The 25,894-nt window shown below is 34.6% G+C and overlaps 1 protein-coding gene across 3 annotated transcripts; it reads left to right on the top strand.

The window, feature by feature from the left end:
- The first annotated feature begins 23 nt into the window (after nucleotides 1-23).
- Nucleotides 24-25,044, top strand: LOC138707953 (sodium/potassium-transporting ATPase subunit beta-2-like). 3 transcript variants are annotated; one of them, XR_011334479.1, is made up of 4 exons: nucleotides 24-170; nucleotides 3,386-3,496; nucleotides 6,775-6,943; nucleotides 24,151-25,044. XR_011334479.1 is itself a non-coding variant. In XM_069838025.1 (4 exons), the coding sequence occupies exons 2-4, from the start codon at nucleotides 3,440-3,442 to the stop codon at nucleotides 13,377-13,379; spliced, it is 276 nt and encodes a 91-aa protein (XP_069694126.1). In that variant the 5' UTR covers nucleotides 24-170; nucleotides 3,386-3,439; the 3' UTR covers nucleotides 13,380-14,541. The 3 variants fall into 3 exon arrangements, 2 of the variants coding, with proteins under 2 accessions (XP_069694126.1, XP_069694127.1); XM_069838025.1 differs by lacking the exon at nucleotides 24,151-25,044 and adding an exon at nucleotides 13,330-14,541; XM_069838026.1 differs by lacking the exons at nucleotides 24-170; nucleotides 24,151-25,044 and adding exons at nucleotides 2,791-2,980; nucleotides 13,330-14,541.
- Nucleotides 25,045-25,894: the final 850 nt, after the last annotated feature.

Genomic DNA, 25,894 nt, shown 5'->3' with positions numbered 1-25,894 from the left:
GGGCTGGAAAAGCACTAGATTTTAGCTTGTGATCAAGTAATAGGGGAAAAATGTCGAAGTTGTATCTTAGTACTTCATGATATGTTGTGTCTATAGCTGGGATCCCTGTTTCAGGAAATAATTTTAATTATGATAAGGGCACTCCATGTGTTTTCATCAAACTCAACAAAGTTGGTATTAATTTAAGTTCTGTCTGAATTTCCCTCTTTTAGTTATTAATCTATAACAACAATGCTAATAATAATAATAATAATAATAATAATAATAATAATAATAATAATAATAATAATAATGACGATATTAATATTTTCATTACTAATCCAAAGTAGGGTGTATGTGCTTATGACATTGCCAAAACCTTAAAAATTAAGCTTTAAGAATGAAATTAGAAATTAATTGGTGGACAGAAATTATACAAATATAAATGAAAATAACATTTATATTCCTACAACTGCTTACGTTGAATAAATTGTCTTTCGAAACTGCAGAGATTAAGGCAAGAGAATATTCCATTGTTCAAAATTCTTAAATGGGCCTGAGATATATGTAGTACGGATAGGCCTACTTAATTTAATGTTATATTCCAGTGTAGGAGCATCATGTCTCCCTGTGATCTCATTATTGTTTTCAGATTATGAGCAACTGGTCTGACTATAGGCCTATTTCATATCAGGGATATGTAAGGAGTTAAGTATCACCTCGAAAGAAATATAAAATTAAGGAAAACATTATTTTGATTAGACATTCTTTTCTCCTAGCTGTGTCAGAATATTTTTGACTTAAGATGAACAATATTGCTATTTTCTTGTTTCCAGTCCCTGTAAATAATTTCTTCACAATTCCTAATAGATGCATATATAGGGTGATTCACGAGGAAAGGTAAAAAATTTGGGATGTGAATTCTGAAGTCATTCTGAATCAAAAAGTTCATATGAATATAGGTCCGTTTTCGAACGGTTACGGAGATATGGCTCTTTGATTTCACAAAAACTTCTGAGATTCCATTATACTAATTTGCATTGAGAGACAGATAACGGAAAAATTTAAAGTTTATATTCACGTATGCATGCATACCTAATATTCTACATGTCGGGGTCGATGTTTTCGCACATTTTGAAACGTACATCCTCCTTCAATGCACTGTTGCGCTCGGGCGTGAATCGCACTCATCGCTTGGGAGAGTTGCACGTTTTTCTTTATGCCGCATCCAAAATACGGTCTATTAGGGCCTCTCTCGTTTCCCTTTTCCTTTGCTATACCAAGTCTTTCATCCAACCTCGTCATAGACAGTAAAATCGATATGGTACCCTTCTGTTTGGAAAGCATCGTTCATATTCAGCAACAGCACACAAGGTACTTCCATTGCACAAACCATAAACATACACAATATCGGCGTATTCTGTAGTCGAAAATTTATAACGCATCTTGAAAAACACAACTTAACACTTCCGATAACTGTACCTGTATAACTAGTGTATTGTAGGTAGCTGACTGAATTGCTGTGAACTGATAACCACCCAGTTTGTTTCTCATATCTACACCGCTCACAATGCAGGTTCCAATGTTACGTCATTCATTGCGACCTTGACCTTGTCTCACGTCAGCAGCATATGGTAACGTCTGATTCACATTTGGGCAAGACGTTTTACCAAAAAAATGCATCTAGCTCCGCCATCGTTCGAAAATGGACCTATGTTCATATGAACTTTTTCACTCAAAATGGCCTAAGATATCATATCATAAATTTTTTACCTTCCCTTGTGAATCATCCTGTATAGCTATTATGACGTTCTTGAATAAATCTCATACATATTTCATAATCTTAACCATTTCTGCTTCATGTTTTATAGCTAATTTTTTTAAATTAATGTATCTTTTGGTAGTGTTACTATTTCTTTGTAGATCTTAACTTTCAGTTTTATTAATTTATTAATTATATATTAAAATTGTATAGTATACTACTTTGTCAGGCAACCTTTGTTTAGGGGAAGTATGTTAAAATTAAATTCATATTAGAAATCTTGTTTTGTGTGTGTGTCGTGCGTGTGCGTGTGTGCATTGGAAAAGGTAGGAAATGAGAATTTCAGACAGAAAATAAATATTCAGAATTCCTTGCTAGACTGCTATACTTTGTAAAATATGGAGAGAGTGGTATGGGTGTGAGAAGAAAATGTGAGCAATGATTACCAAGCAAGATTTTAGAATGTATTCCAGCTGGTAGAAGGAAAAGAGCCCGACCTAGAGTACATGAAAGAATTGGAAGGAAGTATAAGAGTGGAGCGGGAACATTGGAGCAATAAATTTTATTTTTGGACACAGGAAGATGAGTATATACAGAGTGTGTCACGAAGTTTGTGCAATACTCTAGGATGTGATTTCTGGCATCACTGTGATGAAAAAGAGTTCATATAAACATATGTCACATTTTTTAAATTGAGTGAGTTACGCCTTTCTGAATGTTAAACATAAATGTAGATATTATGAAGGTTTAAGTATTTAAATTATTTACAACAATAGTACTGGGTGTATCATAAATTCATTAAAGAACATTCACATTATTACTCAAATGAGAAATCTGTATTAAAGCCGGTTTTCAAAGACCCCAGCTTCTGCAGTAATACTCGTAGCTGCCTGAGTGTGAACTGTGCGTGCTACATTCCCTAACTTCCGTTGTTCAGATGCTAGATAGATATGTTGTACCAGTGTTGAGTTATCTCTAACCATGACCCTGATGTCACGAGATTTTTTGTCGCTGCTATCAGCTGTACTGTAACACATACAGCTCCAGATGTTCAGAGAGAGACAGTTCACAAGAATGCATGTTATGGAAGAAAGAAACGTGATTTTATCCGAAACTATTAAAAATCGGACACATGTATATAGGAACTTTTTTTCATCAGAATGATGTCGGAAATCACATCCTAGAATATTGCACAATCTTCGTGAAACACCCTGTATATTGTGTATCTAACATAAACTGGTATTTATTATTATTATTATTATTATTATTATTATTATTATTATTATTATTATTATTATTATTATTATTATTATTATTATTATTATCATTCCGCTAAGTTGTTTCATTGTGGTTGCATTTTACAGTTCCAGTTATTCACAGAATTAGGCTTGCCAGGTCTCCCATATTTTACTCACATTTTCGCCAGTCTCCTATTTCACGTATTTGATAATATTTTCTCCCGTAATTAATTAATTAAAATGTTAAATATGAAAAGTGCTATGATGCTATGGAAGTTATTCTCATTACAGTATTCTAGCTGTGAAGTGATGTATGAATACCATTGAATGTAAATAAATACAATACAAAGGTAGTACTAGAAATTACGATAATATACTCCTGAAACTTTCTGATGTCTCTTCGCAGATATATGACTGGGAGCCAGTGTTCTACAATGACACAAACAGTCTGCCTAAGTCGATGCCGTTAGAACTAAAGAAACACATTCATGAAATAAATATCACTAATGAAAGTCAGGTTTGTACCTCCTCTCAAAATATGTGTACCGGTATTGGTGCTCATTGACCTGTGTGTGAATGACTCTTAGACTTGTGTGTTCAATTTCAGGACTCTGTAGTCATTGAAGCAACCATTATTTGCTTACAGTTTATTATAATCTGATTTAATATGTAATATTTAAAGAAAATAGCTACAGAGTTTACAATCTCGATTGCCTCACTGTATACTAGTCATTTCACAGAACATAGTGCCATATCAGAATCACTGTGAAATATAAAAGTAGGGACTGTTCTTTAAACTTATGATTAAAATATAAGTAGTATTAAGAGTACAATAATTAAATGCTATTTTAATGTTTAATCTCATCTTAAATTAAAACGGATGTTCGAAATGCTGTGTAGCTGCTCATAGACAAGCTTTGCATCATTTTAATAAATTGTTGAACACTAGACCCAGTAGCCTACGACTTAGCCTATTCAGTGGTGTTATGGCAGAAGGTGATATGTACAATTTTGGCAGGAATATTTTATTGTCTAGCTATGTTGCAAATGTAGTTTTTAAATTTATGGCAAAATATGGTATGTCTACTCCCATTAGTAGCTAATATTAATATTAATTTAAAAAGTACTGGTATTCCTTCTAATGTATCTGTGATTTTTTCTGAAAGAGTAGACTTTAAAACTGCTCTCCTGTAAAATAAGGAAAATATAGGTATATCAGCTTAAGCTGTAACACCATAGAATTAAAAACTAACTCGTGGAGAACAATAGTAAGGCGATTCGTGAGAAATTATCCTTGCAATTCTGTTCCAGGTAAGGAAACTGTTCGTGAACTTGTTAAAAAGCTATGTCAAACAGGATCTCTTAAACACGAAAAACCTGTTACCAGGCGCAGAGTTCTTATGGAAGAAAAATTAGATGATATAGGTGGAAGACTGGAACATATGGTACTCCAAAATATGTATCAACTTGCTCATGAAACAGGCGTTTCAAAATCATCAGCAAGAACTGTCTTTAAACTGCTTAAATTAAACCCTTATCTATAAAATTATATTGTTTCACGAATTGTTATTGAGTGATCACACGATTAGAGTCATATTTTAAAATTGGAATCTGGAGAGTGTATCCTGAATTAAACATATTTTCAGATGAAGCATTATTCGAATTATATGGGCACCATAGACAGAATAGAACGATTTTCTGGGAGGGGGCAACAATATGGCAATAAAATAAGCTAATTCGTAGATAGTTACGGTATATATTATCATGAGCATATAAATGCGCCCAAAAGCATAAAAAAGACAAATGCATACCTTTTTTTTTTACGGAAGTGGGACTCAAAAGTTTGCACCACAGCCAGACGCTTATTGTGCTTATCACTCCTGTTCTGTGAGTCCTAGGTCCAAAGCCGAAAGTTACCCAGCAATTCCGCTTCAATTAGTTGAATGAAAATCTCGAAAAAATCCCAATCACGTAACTTGAATCTGGGCCCACTCGTTTTACAGTCAAACATGCTAACCATTACTCCACAGCAGTATACAATACGTACACAATGTATTGACAAGATCTGAAGAACCTTGGGTGAACTACAGAACTGTGTCCGCTTTGCCATTTACCACTTGTATGGTCACTAGTTGTAGGTTGAATACTATTGCAGCTGCATCAACACTTACGCTATTATCCGTAGTTTTATCAAGTTCTTCACTATTATGTATATTAATAATTTTGTTTCTACTTTGTTCTATACTTTTAAGAAAAGGAAAATTTATCTTGCGAACTCACTGTCACCTGATGCGAACTGAATGAACTCTCTCTATAAAATGTTTCAGGCTTGTCCCAGTTCTTTCATATCCATATTATAAAAATAAAAGTCACATAAAGAATGCCTATAGGCAATACTTAGAAACATAATTTTTACCTAAACGTTGTTTGCATATTAATTTGCGGTATTATGCTTCCTACATAACTAATGCTAGAGAGAGACAGTAATCTATATCACTCTGACTTGGGGGTGCATTGCTTACCTAAGCCTCCCCTGTATCTTCGTCTATGATGGGCAAGTCATACCACAAAACAACTGGTACCAGAGCACAGAAAATCACCAGCTTGTGCATGAAGTTCTATTGCATGATGAAAAAGTCTGTTGTGTGGTGTGGTTTGAATACACACGGAACAATAAGGCCAATTTTTTATGAAAAAGATTCTGCTACTGCACAAACTCCTTACGAATCACTACATCTTATTGCAGAGATTTTTTAGGACAGAGTTACCAGCACTGTATTGTGGCCCCCTTGTATAGCTCCAGTTTCACTCTAAGCAAATTTTATTTTTGGGCAAACTTAAAAGATACGCTGGTAGTTTATAAGAACCATCCTCACACAATAGAGGAACTAAAAGAAAACATCACTCGAGAAATTGCTTAAATCGCACCTGAGGAACTAATGCATATGTCGAAAATGTGTAGGTAGCTGGAGAGACAAAATATTCAACAATTCTTGTATCACAAATTAATACTCATTACAGTCAGCATTATATATCAATTCATGGTTTCAGTGAAAATAGTTATATTGCGCGCTATTATTAGCAGTGACATTGACTCCCTTTTTCTGTCTGCAACATAGGTTACCACTAGCACGAAATGGAGTTTGATGGCCCGAAATACTGCTGACTGCTCTGTAGTAGCAGCCTATAGATGATGGTAGCGATTAACAGTATCTTCATGAGGAAGAGGAACACCAATATTAAGAATACTGTCATCATTCATACGACTTATGCGATAATTAATGCTTAACCAAATTAATGGTGCAATACACCATATCAATCCGAAAGAATATTTTTACTTATATTAAAAAAGTCTCTGTTTTACATAAAAGCACATAAATTTCATATATTCCACTTCAAACACCAGACTTTGTGCTGAACTTTGAGAGATTTTAAATAAAATTCCGTCTGTATTGCAGTCAGTGGATACAGTGTAGGTATGCTGTTTACGTTGAACTTTCACAAACACTGTAACGACATTCACAAAATAATTTAATGATATTGTGTTTGCCCTCTATTGCTAACCTTTCATTTTCATTTCCATCATTCCTGCTGGCTAGAATAATTAATTTTACTTGTAAATGTTATGAAAAAATTTACTCGTGGTATATCAGTGTTACTAAATTAAAATTTGAAAGTAATACATTTAGAATGAAAGTCACATTATCGCAACCTAAAAAATCTAACCTTAAAGGGAATATATTTACATCAATAATTGTTCAAAACTAATTAAAACAATGTTCTAATATTTTTCAGTTGAACACTGTGTGGCTGACATGTGGAGGGTTGAAACCATATGACAGAGAGAACATTGGACCTGTTGAATACATACCAAGAACAGGTTTTCCAGGATATTTTTATCCATACACCAACAAGAAAGGCTACCTCTCTCCACTTGTCGCTCTTCACTTCATTGAACCTAAACGTAAGTTTTTTTTATCTTAAAGTCTTTTCATAGGTTCTATTTTTGAACGTAATGGGAAATTTAAAAACTCAGTTTGTTGCATATTAATGTAAGAAACTTTAATACCTAAATTAATTTATATTAAAACATTAACATAAAATTTCACTCAGGAATGGCAAATAAGTACTATATCAGATCATCTATTCAATAGCTTTCCCTGAAATATTTGATTTCCTTTTTATTTTTCTTCTACAGAAATTTGTCACAATATATTATCAGGTCGTAAGTGTTTATTTTCTCTCTCTTAATCATGAGAATTGCATTCATGTATACAGAGTTAATAGAAGGATCACTCTGCTACATCAAGGTTTTCTTACCAATTATTATTATTATCAATCTTTTAAACAATTAGAACATTGTATAAATCCAGAGTAGAATTACTTATGGATGAAAAAGCTATTAGAACAAATATTGAACAGAAGGGTTGAGTTCAAACAAATAATATAAAAAGCTGCATCAGAAGTTTTAGGGAAGAGAAAACCACGAAGAAAGAAACAAGGACTCTGTGTATGGAATGAAGAATTAGATAATATTATAAAGAAGAAAAAAGATTTATATTTAAAATGGCTAGCATCTAAAACACAGGAAGCACTAGAAGCTTATAAGACCTGCAGTAAAGAAACAAGAAAAATGATCAGGGAGGCTCATAAATCTAGCTGGGATAAATATATTGCAAATATAGAAAATGATATACATGCAAGACAGACAATGGAAAGACCTGAATAGAATAATGAAACACCTGAACAGAGATGAAAAAGATGTTGCAAACTTACAGCTATTAGACTCTGACGAATGGCTTTTATACTGTAAAAAACTATGGACCAAAGATAATTATAAACTAGGGCCAGAAATATGGGTTAACACATTAATCACAGAAGTAGATAACCTGGAATTATACGAACTCAAACAGGCTCTAGATAATTCTAAAAATAGGAAAGCTCACGGTCCAGATAATATAGATACAGAGCTATTAAAATATTTACCACAAGAAATGAAAGGTAGACTATTACATATATTAAATCAATGTTGGATACAAAAGAAGATTCCTAAAGAATAGAAAGATTCATTAATAATACCAATTTTAAAAAAAGGCGATAAAACTAAAATGAAAATTATAGAGGCATTAGCCTAATAAACACTGCATATATAGTATACACCAAAATCTTAAATAAGAGACTATGTAATATTGTAGAAACAAAATTCTTTTGGAAGAATAATCAGGGTTCCGAAAAGGGAGATCCTGTACTGATAATATATTCACTTTAAAATTACTTACAGAAAACATAAGAGAATTTAATTGTCCAACTTATATAATAATTGTAGATTTCAGTAATGCTTTTGATAGAGTCGATAGAGATAAATTATGATACATAATGACCTGCAGAGGAATACCGGTTCATATCATCAAAACATTTAAAGAGATATATAAAAACGCAAATATATGCATAAAACAAAGAAATGGAGATCTAAAGGAAACAAATATTAATATGGGAGCAAGACAAGGGTGTTGTACTTTACCCACGCTATTTAACCTATATTTGGACAATGCAATCCGACAGTGGAAACAGCAGCTAAGTACTTTACATATATCAAACAACTACGATACAAACAACTTTATAATAACACTCTTATATGCGGATGATCGATCATAATATCGGATAATGAAGATACGATGCAGAGAGCTTTGTTTGAACTCCACAAAATAATACACAATTATAATTTTGACATCTCCATAAGTAAAAGTAAGGCGTTGGCATTTCACGGACTCCAACCTATAAGATGCAAATTTGTACAAAATAATATGCCAATAGAACAAGTAAACAAATTTAAGTTCCTGGGTTGCTCGCTATCATACATGAAGGAAGTAGATACAGAAAATAAAATTGAAAATTTTTCAAGAATGTGTGGTACAACTAAGAGGACACTGAGGAACAAAGTCAGAAAAGACACAATGATAAAGTTCTATAAAACTATGGCAGTCCCAAGAGCGCTATATGGCAGTGAGACATGGACAATGTCATCTAGAGATAATATTTGATTACAGGCAACAGAGATGAGGTTTCTGAGGTCAGTAACAAGAAGAGATAGATTTAGAAATGAAAATATAAGAAACCAATTACAAATTTATAATATAAATGAACAGATAGTAAATTATAGACAAAAATGTCTGGAACACGTAGACAGAATGGGCAAAGGTAGATATCCTAAGCAAATTATGCATTACATAGGCTACCTAAAGGGAGAAGTATCGGTAGACCTAAGAAAAGATGGATCAATCAATGAGTGCAACTAATTTGGAGCCGCAACAAGCCTTAAAAGGCTTAAAGCTTGGATAAGAAGAAGAAGAAGAAGATTTTTAAGTTAATGTGTATTAGATGACAATCATTTATTAGTGATATTTGGATATAGATACATTGTTGTTGTTGTTTAGTCAACTGTCCGAAGACAGTCTGAACCTCACAAGTGATACCAAGAAGGCATCACTTATGAGGCAACTAGGCCAGGAGACAATGGGATAGGGTGGCCAGTTCCTTTCCCCACCATTGCATACAGCGCCAACTAGCCACATACTATACTAGTCAGATTTCAGATGTATACAAACAATTTGTTCTTCTTCTGACACATATCGTCGAGTGAGATGTACTGTTTGAACTCTGTGTGCTGCATTTTAATACATTTTTTCCGATTATCTTGATTTGATAACTGATTCTTAACAGTTTTTTTTGTGTTGAATTCGAAACTGACCTGCAAATAGCCCCATGATATCAGAATTTTTCACAAATCACAAAAAAAAAAAGAACAAAAAAAAGAAAATATCTAAAAATAATATTTTTGCAGGCATATAAATCTCGTTCATGTTAAATACGTGTAAATCAGAATTTGTGACAAAATTAGAACTATTAACTGAATAAAAAAAGCTAGTAACATAATATTTGCACTCATGTAACCTTATCTTGATCACATGTGCATCTCACTCCACTTGAAGTTTCCATTTTCTTGACTTCATGGAAGGCATTTCTGAAGAATTGTCGCTCTTTAGCATCGAGCAGTAAACAGCCATCATACTCTCACTCCACCTTCCTTCGTAGATCTAGTTTCCATACCTTTGATGTTCTGATGAAACCTTTCACCATGTTCCTCACTAAAAGCGCCTAAGTTCTCGGGAAAATAATTGAGGTGCGAATGTAGAAAATGAACAATAACACTCATATTACAGCCCAAGCTTCTGAAGTTATCCAACATACTTTCAACCATTTCTTTGCAATTGGGGTCTCTATAGTTGCCTAAGAAATTATTTACAACCATTCTGAAGCTATCTCAATCATTCTTTTCTGAATCACACATAACAGCGTCAAAATAATTGTCTAACATTAATTTACATATCTGCGGCTACAAAAATTCCAGATTTGACTTTATCATAACTGAGTGAGGGAAATTTATCACACAGGTACTTAAAACACGGTCTATTTTTGTCCAAAGCTCTCACAAACTGCTTCATAAGACCTAATTTAATATGTAAGAGTGGCAACAAAACTTTGGTGGAGTCAAGTAATGGCTCCAGAATAATATTCTTCATTCCCGGTGTAAATGTGTGTCTTCTAGACCATTCTTTCCTCTCCTAATGTGAAGTCCTTTCTCTACTATTCCATTCACACAAAAAATAGAGCTATTTTTTAAAACCACTTTTTGACTCAGTAACAAACCAATAAGTTTAAAATCACAGCAAACAGACCACATATGATTTTCATATTCCACTTTCTGCAGTACCATCTTTACATTGTCATATGATTCAAACACAGGCCAGGCATGTGACAGTGGTGAGAACATGAAATATTTAATTCCTATCCACATTAATCTAACAATGTAGAGAGTAATTGCTTTAAAATTGCATCAAAAAAAGGACTGTCAAGAAAATAATTAAAAATGTTAATTTTTGTACGAACAAACTTTAAAAATACACAAAGATTCAGAAAAATCCAAACTATAAATATGCAAAGTTTCCTAATTGTGCAATAGTTTCTGACAAAAGTGCACCTGAAGTAGGTAACATTAACATGATGGGGATAGGGTCTACAATCCCTATTAAAAATATTACAATTAAGCAAAATCAGTTATACTAAATAACTCACTGTAAAATATTTGTATGATTACAATTCATACTCAAAAGAAATATTATTACATTTAATGTTATATCTAGAAAACACTGGGGAACATTTGATTTGACATTATTTGCATATAAAAATATTTAAAAAATAATAACTTAATAACTATTAGTTCGATTCAATTAAAATTTGGTAGTATTATTACTGTTAATGCTATCAACTGAGAGTAAAAATTTTAAGTAAATCTATCAAGTTTGAATATTCTGTCCCCTCATCTCTTAATTAAAATAAATTGCGAATTGTGGAATATTCTGATGTGATGGGCAAAACTAAGTACATTTTCATAATAAGCACACAAAAGTCGATAAGAAAAGCTATTTAGTTTCAATTCATAGAAAATCATGCTGCACTTTGTTATAGATGTACACTTAATGGCAAAAAGAATGGGCCGACTCTTGGTCGATAGAAATGCTAAGTTCTATCATGCGGCTCACTCATGTAAACGTAAGCCACTACAAGGCATTGCTGTGGTGTCTCTTCATTGAAAGTCGTCCGTCTATAATGTAGTAAACCTTACGAGCATTGTGTAGCCCAGTGGTAAGAAGTCTGACATCCATGCCAGAGGTTGTGAGTTTGCCTCCCGGTGTGGTAAAATTATTATTTTGTTTTATTTTAACTTTTACTTAATTTATTAGTTTAAATGTGAAATGGCATTTGTTAACAAACTTCGTTATGCCTGCCTTGTAAAAATATTATTGCCCATCACCTGTGGGCTATTAATATGTGACACCTGGCCTGTATAAACAAAAATACTTGTTTCACATCCTAAAAAACTGGACGCATATCAAACACAAATAAATAATTAAATAAACAAAAGCAAACAATTTTTTAATATATTTACAAAACAAGGCCTGTGGTGGGGACTAGTATCTCGTCCACAAACCACCTGCGTCAACAACTGCCCTCATTCTGCGCGGCATGGAGTCCACAAGATTATGGAACAGGTCTAAATTCTTGGCCATCTTCTCCCACGCATCTAGAACTCTGTCCCACAATTCCTCAGGTGTCCGAACGGGTGGTTGTTCTGCCCAATTAGAGCGTAGGATCCTTTTGACTGCAGCCCACAAATTTTGAGTTGGATTCATATCTGGTGAATTTGGAGGCCAGTCGACTGGGTCGACATCACTCCTCCTTGTAAACCATCTTTGAATCTGGTTGGCGGTGTGTATCGGATGATTATCCTGCTGGAAGAAAAGTGTTCCTTCTGGATATTGTTTTCAGATGGAAGGGATCATTACATTTGCCAAAATGTGTTTGTAGACTTCTGCCTTAAACCGCCTGTGGATGCGTTCCAGAAGTCCTGCCCCATCATATGACATCCACCCCCAACACGCGACCCTCACACAACCCGACTTGTTAACAATTCGTCTCTCGAAGCGTTCATCATATCGGTGGCCACTCATACAATAATCTAGGACAGTACTATCGTTGCTATTGGAGACAATTACCTCGTTGGAGAGAATGACATTTCTCCAATCAAAGTCCTGTCGGAGAGTAGCATATGCAGAATAACCTGTGCAAACCAGTGCAATGAGTTATTGTTTCTGTGCCATCTTCAAGCATAATGATGAGACAGAACGTTGTATTAACAGATAGCAGTATTGCTTGAAAGAGAGAGGGATGTTTATTATTGATTAGAGTTTGGGCATATTCTAAGAGATATTGCCACATAATTATAGCTTTGCGAGACACATATGAGGCAAATTTGTAATAAAAAAAAAGAAGAGTGGGGGTGATCCGAACCTTAAGCTACTACTACCAACGTGTTCAATAGACCAATGCCGTAACAACTTACGCTACTGTGACTGTTAATGTCGGTTCAGCATAATACGTGGTTTTCCTGTTCATATTCGCTCCGGTTGATTTTGTATTTATCAATTTTGTTATTATTTCACTCTTCAAGGGCCCTGATGTATGTAGAATCAATCCGCCATTCGATTTTATTACATATTTTAGACTCTTAAACAAAATACAGCAAATTTAAATGGTTTACTATGGCTTTGACAAGACAAGCATGCGCAATGTTATGTCTCTGGAACATTGAAATTGTCGGCCGGCTCATTCTTTTTGCCGCTAAGTGTACATATCAACCCGAACCTCAATCAGAAGACACATTGATAGTAATAAAAATGTATTTAAAATGTGAGATACATATTAATAATTTTTTAATTCTTATTTTTTTAGGTTATGTTGTTATCAACATCGAATGCAAGGCTTGTTCACGAAAAAAATGATCAGATTGGTTCACTTATATTTCAGATACAGGTAGACTGATGAATTCAAGTACTATTATAGTCACAATCATGCCATGGTATGAAAGAAAAATTTCACAACCTCGAGTGGGAATCGAACCTGCGATTGCCTGTTCTCTGGTCAGGTGCTCTACCACTGAGCTATCGAGTTCGTCTCACGCCAAAGCCTTGGAATTATCCTTTCATACTGGCAACTCTGTGACTATAATAGTATTTAAATTCATTAATATGTCACATCAACGGACGTGTATACGTCACCAAACATCGTAAGCTGAAGATTACTTTTGTAGGTAGACTGATATTGAGAAATTGTCTCACTACCGATATTGACATGTGCTTTAAGATCTTCGTCAATTTATATGACTTTTACAAAAAGATGAAATGTTTATCTTCCCAATTTAATGAGATGTGTGTAATATTAATATGATTTCTTGAGGTTATCGGTATCCATCTAGTCATAGAATTCTTTCTAGTCAAAGAAAGAATTTTTTTAATACTGCTGTGATTTAGAATAGGGTACAGTACCAGTATATTGGTCACCAAAGAATTACAGTGTGTTATTATCTTATTTATGCTTATGGCAGATTGTACCTTGAGGCATTGCTTGATATTATAACTTTCGTGAGACCAGACAGTTTATAACATTAAAGATTGACAGGGTACAGCTCTACCCCAAATTGAAAATTATCATAAACATATTTCTCGAATAATGGTGTTCTTGCTTTCATGTTCTCACTTTACGCGTCAAAGAAAACAAGCTATTAAGAAACATAGAATGTTTATTCCAAATAAAGAAAATATTACAATCCATTATATTGCAATTGAATTGGTCATTGCTAAAAGGCCCTTTGTCCAAAAATGTTAGTTCTGAATAAATCGAAAAAAAAAATACTGTTTTTAAGAAATACTAATCTTTGTAGAGCAATGTGGTGACTGTCCATCATAAAGGTATATTTGTGCTTTCTGGAAACACAATTTTTATTTTGTTGTCACGTGTAGTTTGTTTAATATTAGTAATTAAAAATTCAAACTTAAGGACCTTTTAGCAGTGAACTTAAAATAATTTCACATTTGGTTAAAAATGGAGTACTGTAATAAAATACAGGATTTTAAATTAAATAAACTACAATTATTTCAAATTAAAAGTATATTTATCTTCTTAAAATATATTTTAATTACGCATTACAAAGTTTTAGGCCCTTGTTTTAAATCTAACTTGACGACTTCATTCTGTATTTTCTCTATGTTCTGCTAGTGGAGAATTTACAACTTTCTCATAATCAGGTAACTGTTCATGGGGAATGTACCATAGAATTTTCTTGATATCCTGCATTTTGTCTGGGTTTTTTTATTTTAGTAGGTTATTTTACGACGCTTTATCAACATCTAAGGTTATTTAGCGTCTGTTGTCTGGGTTGATTGCAATCAATTCATCATAAGCAGGACGTTGGGGAAGGATTATGTTTTTAATTCCAGGTAGACAAAGAGCAAAGGTATGCATAATAAAACCATCAATGAACTTGGATGTTGAAACTATATGAGGAAAAGTGGCATTGTAGGCCTACACATATTCAGAATAACACACAGGGGCGAATGACAACTTCGAACACTGAGGTACCTTTATACCACGAGATTCTACAAAAAGATCTCCTCTTTTGTAAAACATGGGCCACCTGTTATTGAAATCAAGCACTTCTTTAGTATCCACCATGTGCACTACAAATTTTTCTTGCTGAGTGCAGTTAGCAATAAGTTCCACATATTCTATAGGTGTATAGATTCTCTCTTAGCAGTTGCCCTTTTTATCACACCAAAATCCCTAACACAGGGCAGATATGAATGTCCTCGAACAGGAAATCTGTGCACAATTTTATCAAAGCTTTCTTTATCTGCCATGCTGCTAAATATCTGATCACAGAATAATTCTTGTTTTGTCCAACAAAAGAATCAGAGTACAGATGCAACTCTCTTACAGATTCTGGTACATATTCGTCTATATAATGTTTTAGAAAAGAACGAACTTCATTTCGTCCTTTTTTGGCCTTTGTTTCATCATAAACATAAAATGCAGACTTGTGGGTATGAATATTATGTATGCAAAATACAAACATCCAGATTTGACGCAGGTAAAAAATGGTCTTGGACAGGCATGTTGGGCAGAGGAAAATTTTGCCTATAATCGAATGATAGTGCTAGGACAACATTTCTTTCTTGACATATCCTCTTAGAATCTTTCATTTTAGAATATAACTTTGAGGCACATCTCTTGTGGACAACCATCTCATCACCTGCAACTTTCTTAGTGGCATCATTAAGGGATGGACTGCGAATTTTTACCATCGAACTTTCACAAGTGCAGCATGAATCTTTTTGTGGTCTTCCAAAAGACAAGTTTAAGTTCTCATTAAAATATTTTAAATAAAACTTGTACTTTGTTTTTGTGTCAGGATACTTCACTTTATAGAAATCATACATAAGTCTTACATTTAATCGTGCATCAAGATAGTGGTATTCTTGAGAAGTGTAATGACTTTCTTTGACAGGAAAGGATGAAATGTGATTGTGACTTCTGAGACATTTATCAGGAGGGGTCACTTTCTTCACTGTTTTCCTCGATCATATTTAAGAGATTTTCCTAAAAGTGATAAAGATTTTAACCTTTTTACCCTTTTTTCTCCTACACCTAAAAAGCTTAAGAAGGCCTTCCTACAAACTTCAACTCTTTCCCCTTGTATTGGTATATGAAATTTGAAGGAACTAGTATGTGTTGATCCTTCATTGTTGGTTGGGCGACGACGCTGGACTGGAACTGCATCAATGAGTCCTTGTAAATATATGTCCTGTTCATCTTTCTCACTGAAAGATTAAAATTGAGCAAGGACTGCTATTTTTAATTCCTCAGACACATTTTGGAAACATTTATTTTTGCATCTGAAAGAGTAACATTAAATTATTACATTCACTGCAGTGACTTTATTTTTGTGCACGCATTTAATATTTTATATAGCCTATAAAGAATTTTGTGGCCCTTACGAAATAACATTTTTATGCAATATTCATTTACCTCAGTGATTTCAGTGTAAATATTTTGAACTTACCTACAATCCTCACCAGTTCGTCTTTGAGCCACCAATTTTCCAGAGTAAGTCACATGTTGTGCCTTTAACTTTGGCTTTCTTTATTATATTTCGTTTCCAACTGCAAGGAACACTACGTCTCTTTTTGCTTTTCAAACTGTCAGTTTCCATTTCAATTAGCCGAAATTGCGTATAATATAATAATTTGTATTAAAACACAAATAAAGATCAGAGCAGAATAAACAGACCGCTTCAAACAATAAAGATAGCTGATAGTATAGGAAGTATAAAGTTTTGTCATCAGATGGAAACACCGATAAGTGACAAGTTCACAGCTAGAAGGCCCTCTATCCTGGAGTAAGGGCATTTTAGCATGACACTAAAAATGAAATGCTCAACTGTGCGTGTGTATGAAGGCTTGAGGAAAGTCCTTTTAGCACAGATTGTGTATTTATATGTAAGAATGTTGCATCTGTAGTTAACTCATTTTTGCAAAAATATGGAGAAAGGGCCTTTTAGCAATGATCAATTCAATTTGCAACAACTCTTTTGAGACTGATTCTGCTTCCCATAGACAACATAGATGAACACTAACAATTGCTGTTACAGATGTAATCCCATTATCCTGGGCACATTCTTCTACTTTCAATTCATTCATTCATTTATTTTATTCCATAGATCTTACATGAGCAATGAAGCTTTAAGATGTGGAACATGTCAACATTTTACAATATTACAATTACAATTTTTACAAATTTTTATAGTTTTACAATTTAGTAATTTTCTACAATTTTTACAATTTTGTACAATTTTTTTACATTTTGGCGAGATGTAGTGAGATGAGATGAGGTCCGAGGATTCGCCAAAATATTACCCGACATTTGCCTTTTCGGTGGGGGAAACCTCGGAAAAACCCAACCAGGTAATCAAATCAAAGGGGGTAATCAAATCAAAGGGGTTGATGCCAAGGACTCGCCATAGACCATCCGGCTTCAGTCCCACGGCTGGGGAAAACCTCCGAAGAAACCAAAGTCCAAAGGGGGATCCAACCCAAGCCCGAACGCAGCTCCGGATCAGCAGTCCAGCGAGTCTGTCGACTGAGCTACATCGATGGCTCTACTAAAAGTATACAATACATAGCCAATCAGATTATTAAATTTACAAACGCAAATGATCATTCATAAGTTGAGCTATATTATAATACAAAACAATTTAATTAAATTTAAGGCATAAACAATTCAACCAGTTGTGATATACATAAATTGATAATACATATCATGCAAACTACTTCAAATTACAAACACAAACAATTTATCAGTAGAGCTATATAGATTACTATTCAATTTAAAGCATATACAATTCATCGGCCAAAACTATACAAATTTATACAATACAAAGTAGCATACTTTCATTAAGCTATACAAATTTGTGCAATTAATATCAAGTAGATTAATTCAATTTATAATCATAAACAATTCATCAGTTGAGCTATACATATTACCATTCAATTTAGAGTAGGTCTATATACAATTCATCAGTAGAGCTACACAGACTAGTAATCATTTTAAGAACATATACAATTCATCAGCCAAACTATACAAACATATACAATCAAATTAGTTCAATTTACAAACTTGTTTTCGTTAAGCTATACAATTCATATGAAGTAGATTAATTCAATTTATAAGCTTAAACAATTCATCAGTTGACCTATACAGTATACTATTCAATTTACAGTACATACAATTCATCAGTTATGCTAAACAAAAAATACAATACATAGTAAACAGATTAAGTCAATATAAAAACATATTTTAGTTGAGCTATATAAAATTGTACATGTCATTTAAGTAGAATAATTCAATTCACAAGCATAAACAATTCATCAATTGTGTAGAAGGTATGAGTATGTAGAAATTTGGTTAATTCTTTTCTGAACCTTTTCTCGTTGTTCTTCAAATCTTTAAGATAATTAGGCAGTGCATTGAAGACTGTTATACATGAATAGCGAACTCGTTTTTTAAAACAGCTTAGACTAACAGAGGGTAGACGAAGATCTGATTTATGTCTTGTATTAAAATGATGAATGTCTTGATTAGTACTGAATTTATCTTGGTTCTTAATATACAGCATCATTAGGGAAATAATGTATTCACAAGGTAAAGTCAAGATTTCTAAGTTTCAGAAAATATTTTTACATGAGGTCCTTTTATGCACACCGGCCATTATTCTTATAGCTTTCTTTTGTAAAACAAAAACGTGTTTAGCTTCAGACGAGTTACCCCAGAATATTAATCCATATTTCATTACAGAGTGAAAATATGCAAAGTATGACATTTTAAGTAAGTTTATATCACCAATAGTAGATAAGGATCTTAATGCATAACAGGCAGAGCTCAATTTATGAGTAATACATTCTATATGCGTTTTCCAGTTCAAGTGATTATCCAATTCTAAACCAAGAAACTTTGTGCTTATAGATTCTTTGAGATGAGTTCCATTTAATCGAACACTGTAGGAAACCTGAGCACTATTGTGTGTACTAAATTTGACTGCACTGGTTTTATCAACATTAAGTGCTAGTTTATTTGCATGGAACCATTCATTCATTAGATTCAGCACTGTATTAGAAGTGTTTATAAAATGATCGTATTGTTTGCTTGAAATAATTATACTTGTATCATCTGCAAATAAAATTACATGGGATGAATTGTTTATGGTCAAGGCTAAATCATTAATATAAACTAGAAACAACAATGGACCTACAATTGACCCCTGCGGAACACCATGTTTAATATTTCTAAATTCTTATCGAGGGCAAATATGGCATCTACAAATCTTTTATTTTCTAAGATATTTTTAACATATTTACTTTTACTTTCTGTTCACATCGACTTACAACATTGTTGTGATATTGCCTATATTTTAAATATCATTTTAGACTACTTTCCCAATTCAACCAAAACAAATCTCCGTGGCTTTCTTGTGAGTTAGAGCAGCGTTTCTCAAACTTTTTGAAGTGGGGACCACTTTTTTAAGTCACAACAGTTCCGCGGACCACTTCACTCTTGTTCACTTCGAAAGCAAATATATCATTTTTGTAGCATATTTTAATAACAGTATACCAGTACTTATATTTTAAAACAGAATTAATTAACATTAATTAAATTAAATTAATTTTATATTAATATTAACTAATTAAGCTAATGTTAATAGAAGAAAATTCATTTTTGTTTCTTTAATAACTCAAGGCTATTAGAGTTTGGATAATCTTTAACTTATTAACTAAAAATAAATCAATTTCGGTACTCACATTAATGAGGTGGATGAGCCTACTGATTCTTGGAGAGTTGTTCTATATTTGGACGTATGCTGGTACGCTTAAGTGGGAGATTGTCACATACATCGAGTAGATTTCGGTAACCTACTTTGTTTTTATTAGAGTTAGTGATGAAAACCCTTTCTCACACAGATACGTAGAAGCACACCGAATTATAATCTCTAAAGCACCATTGTACAGTTCACTATTTTCTGTTTTCACTTGTGATGAGGTCCAGAAATTAACCATACCTTCCACTTGGAATTTCATTTTAAGTCCGGTCTCATTCGAGAGTTCAATTAACTGTTCTCTTTCACTCAAAGAAAGTTCGTTAGTTTCAATATCGCAATGAAAGTGATCATGAACTCATGAAAATTCGTCATATTTGCTTGGAAAATAAGTTTCAAATTGTGACCTCAGAGTTGTATGGCAAGAAACGCCACGTTCATAGTGCTATAAATCCCTCTTTTGTTGCTGAGAATAGAGTGGGAAGTGGGTAGACGGGTAGGATAAGAAATTTCATAAAATATTAGAACTAGGATAAAAAGTGAAAGGCAATTGCCATGTGTCATTTCCAAACTCTGAGATTTTCACCTATAGAGTGATACACAATTTGTTTGAATTTTTTTTCCTTCTGCCTTTTTTGAAGGACCACAAGGGCAGACCTGGAGGACCACAGGTGGTCCACCGACCATAGTTTGAGAAACGCTGAGTTAGAGTGATCAATGCCATTTAGCAAAAAAGTGTTGATGGCTGCAGGATGACATTCCTGGTAACATAACTGTAACTAGAAAAAAGAACAATTAGCGTTGAATACTGTTGCTGTCCAAAATTGCTCTGTTACAAACACATCTATCAATGTAGGTTGGAGGGTTGATCAGAATTTGTTGTGACACAAATTATAACTCTCGTAGTTAAAGACTGTGGGGTAATTTTACACAGGAAGACTGTTTTAAAAACTTTAAAAGAAATTTCATAATTTGAATTTGCTTTTTAAAATGTCATCTAATAAGACAGACTATGCCTAACACAAATAAATACGAACTCTTCTGTCAAGTTTCGTTTCACATTTTTCTTTACAAAATTAAGATGTAATTAAAGTACGTAAAAATTTAGCCCAGTTTGGCCTCACAAAGTTTAATTGTCATCATTATTAGTATTATTTTCATCCAGTTAGTACTGGTATGTTCACAATTGGAGCAAATATTGGAATTCAATTCCAGTTTTATGCAATTATAATTTTCTTGCTCCTTCTACCTCCAAAATAATGGAGAATGGGTACTGGTACAAAGAAAGTTATGCAGGAATATATATGGAATAATTCTGACTCTCTATGTGATTTCACAACAGCTTTCATTATAAATATAATACAATGTAAATCAATTACCATGATTGTTGGTTTACTGATAGCTTATGGGATGCAGAATTGTAGCACATTGTATACCGGTACCAAACATCAGTACAGTATGTATACACAAGGTTTAATAAATATTTGAGTTTTGTTCCGTCAACGTGCTTTCATATATCAGGTCAGGTCTACTGCATTTCAAAATGTGAATAACTTTGCTTCTTTCGGAAATATATTGAGATTCAACCCAGCTTTCTGTCAGTTTGTTTGCCAGAGATTTTGTTCTGGTGTAGTAAGATAGAAGACTTATGTTTAAATTTGCATCCATTTGTCCCAAAAGTAAACTTCTACCGGTACATACTCCAAAGTTGTTCTGTTCCTATGATTTTTAAGTCTCTCTTTTCTTTTTCATGTTAACAGTGTAGCTACGCCATTACATTTTGAATCTTGCAGACACTACTTTTAACACTTGAATATACGTAATTGATTAACTAGCGGACTTACTCGTGTTAATTATGTATGTCTGTGCGGCTTACAGCTGTTTCAGTGCTTCATCACACCATTCTCAGAGCCTACTAGATCTCGGCGTCATCTCGAACTTCTCTGCCTGTTATGTGGGTGCGTTTGATTGTTGAAAAGTATTGAAAAGTGGAGTCAAATAGTGTGTGTGTACTGAAATTGATCTGTGTGTTGAGAATTTGATCGGGGTGCATTTTGGTGTGCTTGTAAATTTCGTATTGTTCTAGTGTGTTGAGTTTTTGGTTCTTGGGTTGTATGTGTAGGATTTCCATGTCCGCATTTATGTTATTGTATGTATGGTTAGCATTGGTTATGTGATCGGCGTATGTAGTTGTATTGTGTCCTCTGATTATTGCTTTAGTAACAGGCAGACAGGCAGATCATTCCAAACACGCTACAAAGAACACATTAAAGCAATAACCAGAGGACACAATACATCTACATACAGTACGCCGATCACATAACCAATGCTAACCATACATACAATAACATAAATGCGGACATGGAAATCCTACACATTCAACCCAAGAACCAAAAACTCAACACACTAGAACAATACGAAATATACAAACGCACTAAAACACACCCCGATCAAATTCTCAACACACAGATCAATTTCAGTACACACACACTATTTGACTCGACTTTTCAACACTTTTCAACAATCAAACGCACCCACATAACAGGCAGAGAAGTTCGAGATGACGCCGAGATCTAGTAGGCTCTGAGAATGGTGTGATGAAGCACCGAAACAGCTGTAAGCCGCACAGACGTACATAATTAACACGAGTAAGTCCTCTAGTTAATTAATTGCGTACGCCATTACAGTGTACTCATAGTTAAAAGTAGAACTTTGCCTTGACTCTTCCATTTCAGGAAGCTCGTAGGTAATGTATCTGTGTGTAGTCTGATTCTAGGAGATGGAAATAATATTATCTTGTCGCAAATTTGAAAGAAAATGTGATGTAAATTGTAACAACTCTTCCTAGAGATATGAAAGAAATTTAATTAAATAAACTTGAAAATGTTTTGAAATTCTGTTTGATATCTGAGCTGATGTGTAAGGTTATGATCATGCATTTAATGTTATTTTATTTTTTTAATATATTGGTGTTGTAACCTCCACACAAAATTTAAGAGATTTTCTAAAATGTGTTGTGGAAATAAAGTTTTTTTCAAATAATAATACTATGCAAGAGACGATTTGATAATAAAGACTGAAACAAGTGGTCTATTTGGTCGTCAAGTGGTGTAAGTGGAAAAAACTTGTTTTGTGAAAAACAGAGATTTGTGTTCGTTACATTTAAGAAATTTCTAGTAACAATTCCCATTATTGTTGATTATTGTTCCTGAAATATATGTTGTGGTGTAAACGCATAATAGACTGTCCAAGTGCAACATTGATACCTGACTTACTTCACTAAGCACAAAATGCAAGGCGAAAAATAATTGTTTGCTCAAACTTCTAATGCGCAGTCTTGTAAGATTTATGTACTATTGGACTTATTTCTCTTGACAAATTAATACTGCTCCATATGGAGAACACCATGGCACTACTAACTCAGTTTCGATAATTTCTCTCTAAGAGCCTACACCACTTGGCAACCATGCAGCACACGTGGTATTACCCAATCCTGGAATGTGGAAGAAGATAATGCAATTACCTAAAAAATATTAAAATATTTGTCAGGTGTGTGTTAAAAATATATCAGTTATACAGTACATATTTTTTATTGGGTTATTATACGACGCTGTATCAACATCTAGGTTATTTAGCGTCTGAATGATATGAAGGTGATAATGCTGATGAAATGAGTCCAGGGTCCAGCACCGAAAGTTACACAGCATTTGCTCGTATTGGGTTGAGGGAAAACTCCGGAAAAAACCTCAACCAGGTAACTTACCCCGACCAGGATTCGAACCCGGGCCATCTGGTTACGCAGCCAGACGCGCTAGCCGTTACTCCACAGGTGTGGACTAGTGAAGTAATGACCCCTCTACACTGTGGCACCAGAAACAGTGGGCTAGGGAGCATTTGAATTGAAGTCTGGAACAATGACGTGAAACTTTCTTCAGTGATGAGTGCAGATTTTGTCTAATGCCTGGCAATCGTCTGAGAAGATTGAGGAGAGAGCTGGGTAGGATCATGCAGACGTAAGTCATACGTGCAAGAACGTCATATTTAAATGACGTTATGACCATTTTCGACAACAGTTTATTGAACACTGTTAACATTTATATATACATATATTAATATATGATCCACCATTGTGGCTGAGGGGTTAGCGAGTGTAACTCCTAACCCAGCGGTCCCGGGTTCGATTACCGGTCAGGACGAGTTGCCTGGGTGAGGTTTTTTCGGGGGTTTTCCCTCACTCCTATGAATGAATATCAGGTAACTTTATCAGGCGATTGGAACCCCACACATCTTCGCCACTTCCTTCCCTTCCCCACCATCATTTCCTCATCATCCCGTTTGTGGTTTTTCAGATCACTCTACAGGCGGCCTCCCGTAACTACTGGCTCTCTCGACTGGCCTCCGTGTAGCTAAATGAAACAAAGTTGGATGGCTTCTGCAACGAGCACCCGAGACGGACCTACTCGGTGGAGGAATTACCTTTCGGACTTACAGGGGGGCCTTGGGGGAAGTTGCCGAAGCAAGAATGGGTATATAGATTTCTGTTGGCTGTAGGGACCAGTCGTTAGGGAGTCATGTGGTTGGGTTGGTGCGCGTAGGGGATCTATGTCACGCAACTCATTCAATATCGAGGGTTAGCACAATAGATATTAACAGTTCGCAGGGCTGGGTCATCCGTGCCCCCCTCACTTAAATTCCATTCATTCCATATTCATATATGAGGCCTCGCCGTCCTCATTGAATAATCAAGACTACCTATATGTCGTCAACGTGGAGATACCTATTATTGTAGAAAAATTCGTTCCGGCACCGGAAATCGAACATACGACCTCTCAGCTATGCGCGCTGGGCGCTCTTTCCATCTGAGCTATGCCGAGACCCGATGTTATTGAAAATGGCCATAAATTCATTTAAATATGTGCTCCTCCATGTATGACTTAGGCTTATGTCTAAAATGAAGGTAGTAAGCCATTAATGATACAAAGGAGGAGAGTTCGGCCAGCACCGTGAATCGAGTCTTGGCATAGCTCAGATGGAAAGAACGCCCAGCGCGCATAGCTGAGAAGTCCTGGGTTCGATTCCTGGTGCCGGGACGATTTTTTCTCAAATAATAGATATCTACACAATGCTTACATGTAGGTATTCTTGATTATTCAATGAGAATGGCAAGGCCTCATATGTGAAAATATGTATATATCATGTTAACAGTATTCAATATAGTGTAAACTAGGGTCTGTTGGACAGTCGGGCATATTGGACACTCTGTACTTTAACGTGTTACCTCGCCACTTGTGGGCACCACATTCTGCTAGAAGTTAATGACGGAAGTAGCCCCACTCGTGGCTACTTCCGTCATTAACTTCTAGCAGAATGTGGTGCCCACAAGTGGCGAGGTAACACGTTAAAGTACAGAGTGTCCAATATGCCCGACTGTCCAACAGACCCTAGTTTACCCTACTGTTGTCGAAAATGGCCATAAAGTTATTTAAATATGCGCTCCTGCAAGTATGACTTATGTCTAAAATGCAGGTAGTAGGCCATTAATGATACAAAGGAGGATAGTTCGCCCTGCACCGTGAATCGGGTCTCGGCATAGCTCAGATGGAAAGAGCGCTCAGGGCGCATAGCTGAGAGGTCCTGGGTTCGATTTCCGGTGCCGGAACGAATTTTTCTCCAGTAATAGGTATCTACACGTTGACTACATGTAGGTAGTCTTGATTATTCAATGAGGACGGCGAGGCCTCATATATGAATATGTGTATTTATATTGACAATTTTTAATATGTCTGGATGTGGAGATTACAAGAGGGAATTAAACTTTCTATAAAATGATTCGCAAGCATTGATTGTGTTTGTGCTGCAATATGGTCTGCCCAAATTACAGGGAGGGGGGAACGCTTTCTCTAATACGAATTTTCTCTAATACAGATCTAAAATTCAGTTATTTTTTAATCGTCGTTACAATCTTCACATTCATTCATTGTCTTCTGTGAAGGGCAGGTATTTCACTGCAAAGCCAGCAGTCCACAGTCTTTCCTATTTTCCGCCTTCCCCTTACTTTCTGAATAGGCTATGATCTATATATCTTAATGTTGT

This window comes from Periplaneta americana, chromosome 10 (genome assembly GCF_040183065.1).
Source record: "Periplaneta americana isolate PAMFEO1 chromosome 10, P.americana_PAMFEO1_priV1, whole genome shotgun sequence".
Classification (NCBI taxonomy): Eukaryota; Metazoa; Arthropoda; class Insecta; order Blattodea; family Blattidae; genus Periplaneta; species Periplaneta americana.
This window is presented reverse-complemented; position numbering and strand designations above follow the sequence as displayed.

What these genes read in the sequence shown, in the direction of transcription:
- LOC138707953 (XM_069838025.1), top strand. Translation starts at nt 3,440, where the DNA reads ATGCCGTTAGAACTAAAGAAACACATTCATGAAATAAATATCACTAAT. An exon ending in ATATCACTAATGAAAGTCAG is followed by an intron (nt 3,497 to 6,774) that starts GTTTGTACCTCC and finishes AATATTTTTCAG; the next exon opens with TTGAACACTGTGTGGCTGAC. An exon ending in TCACTTCATTGAACCTAAAC is followed by an intron (nt 6,944 to 13,329) that starts GTAAGTTTTTTT and finishes TTATTTTTTTAG; the next exon opens with GTTATGTTGTTATCAACATC.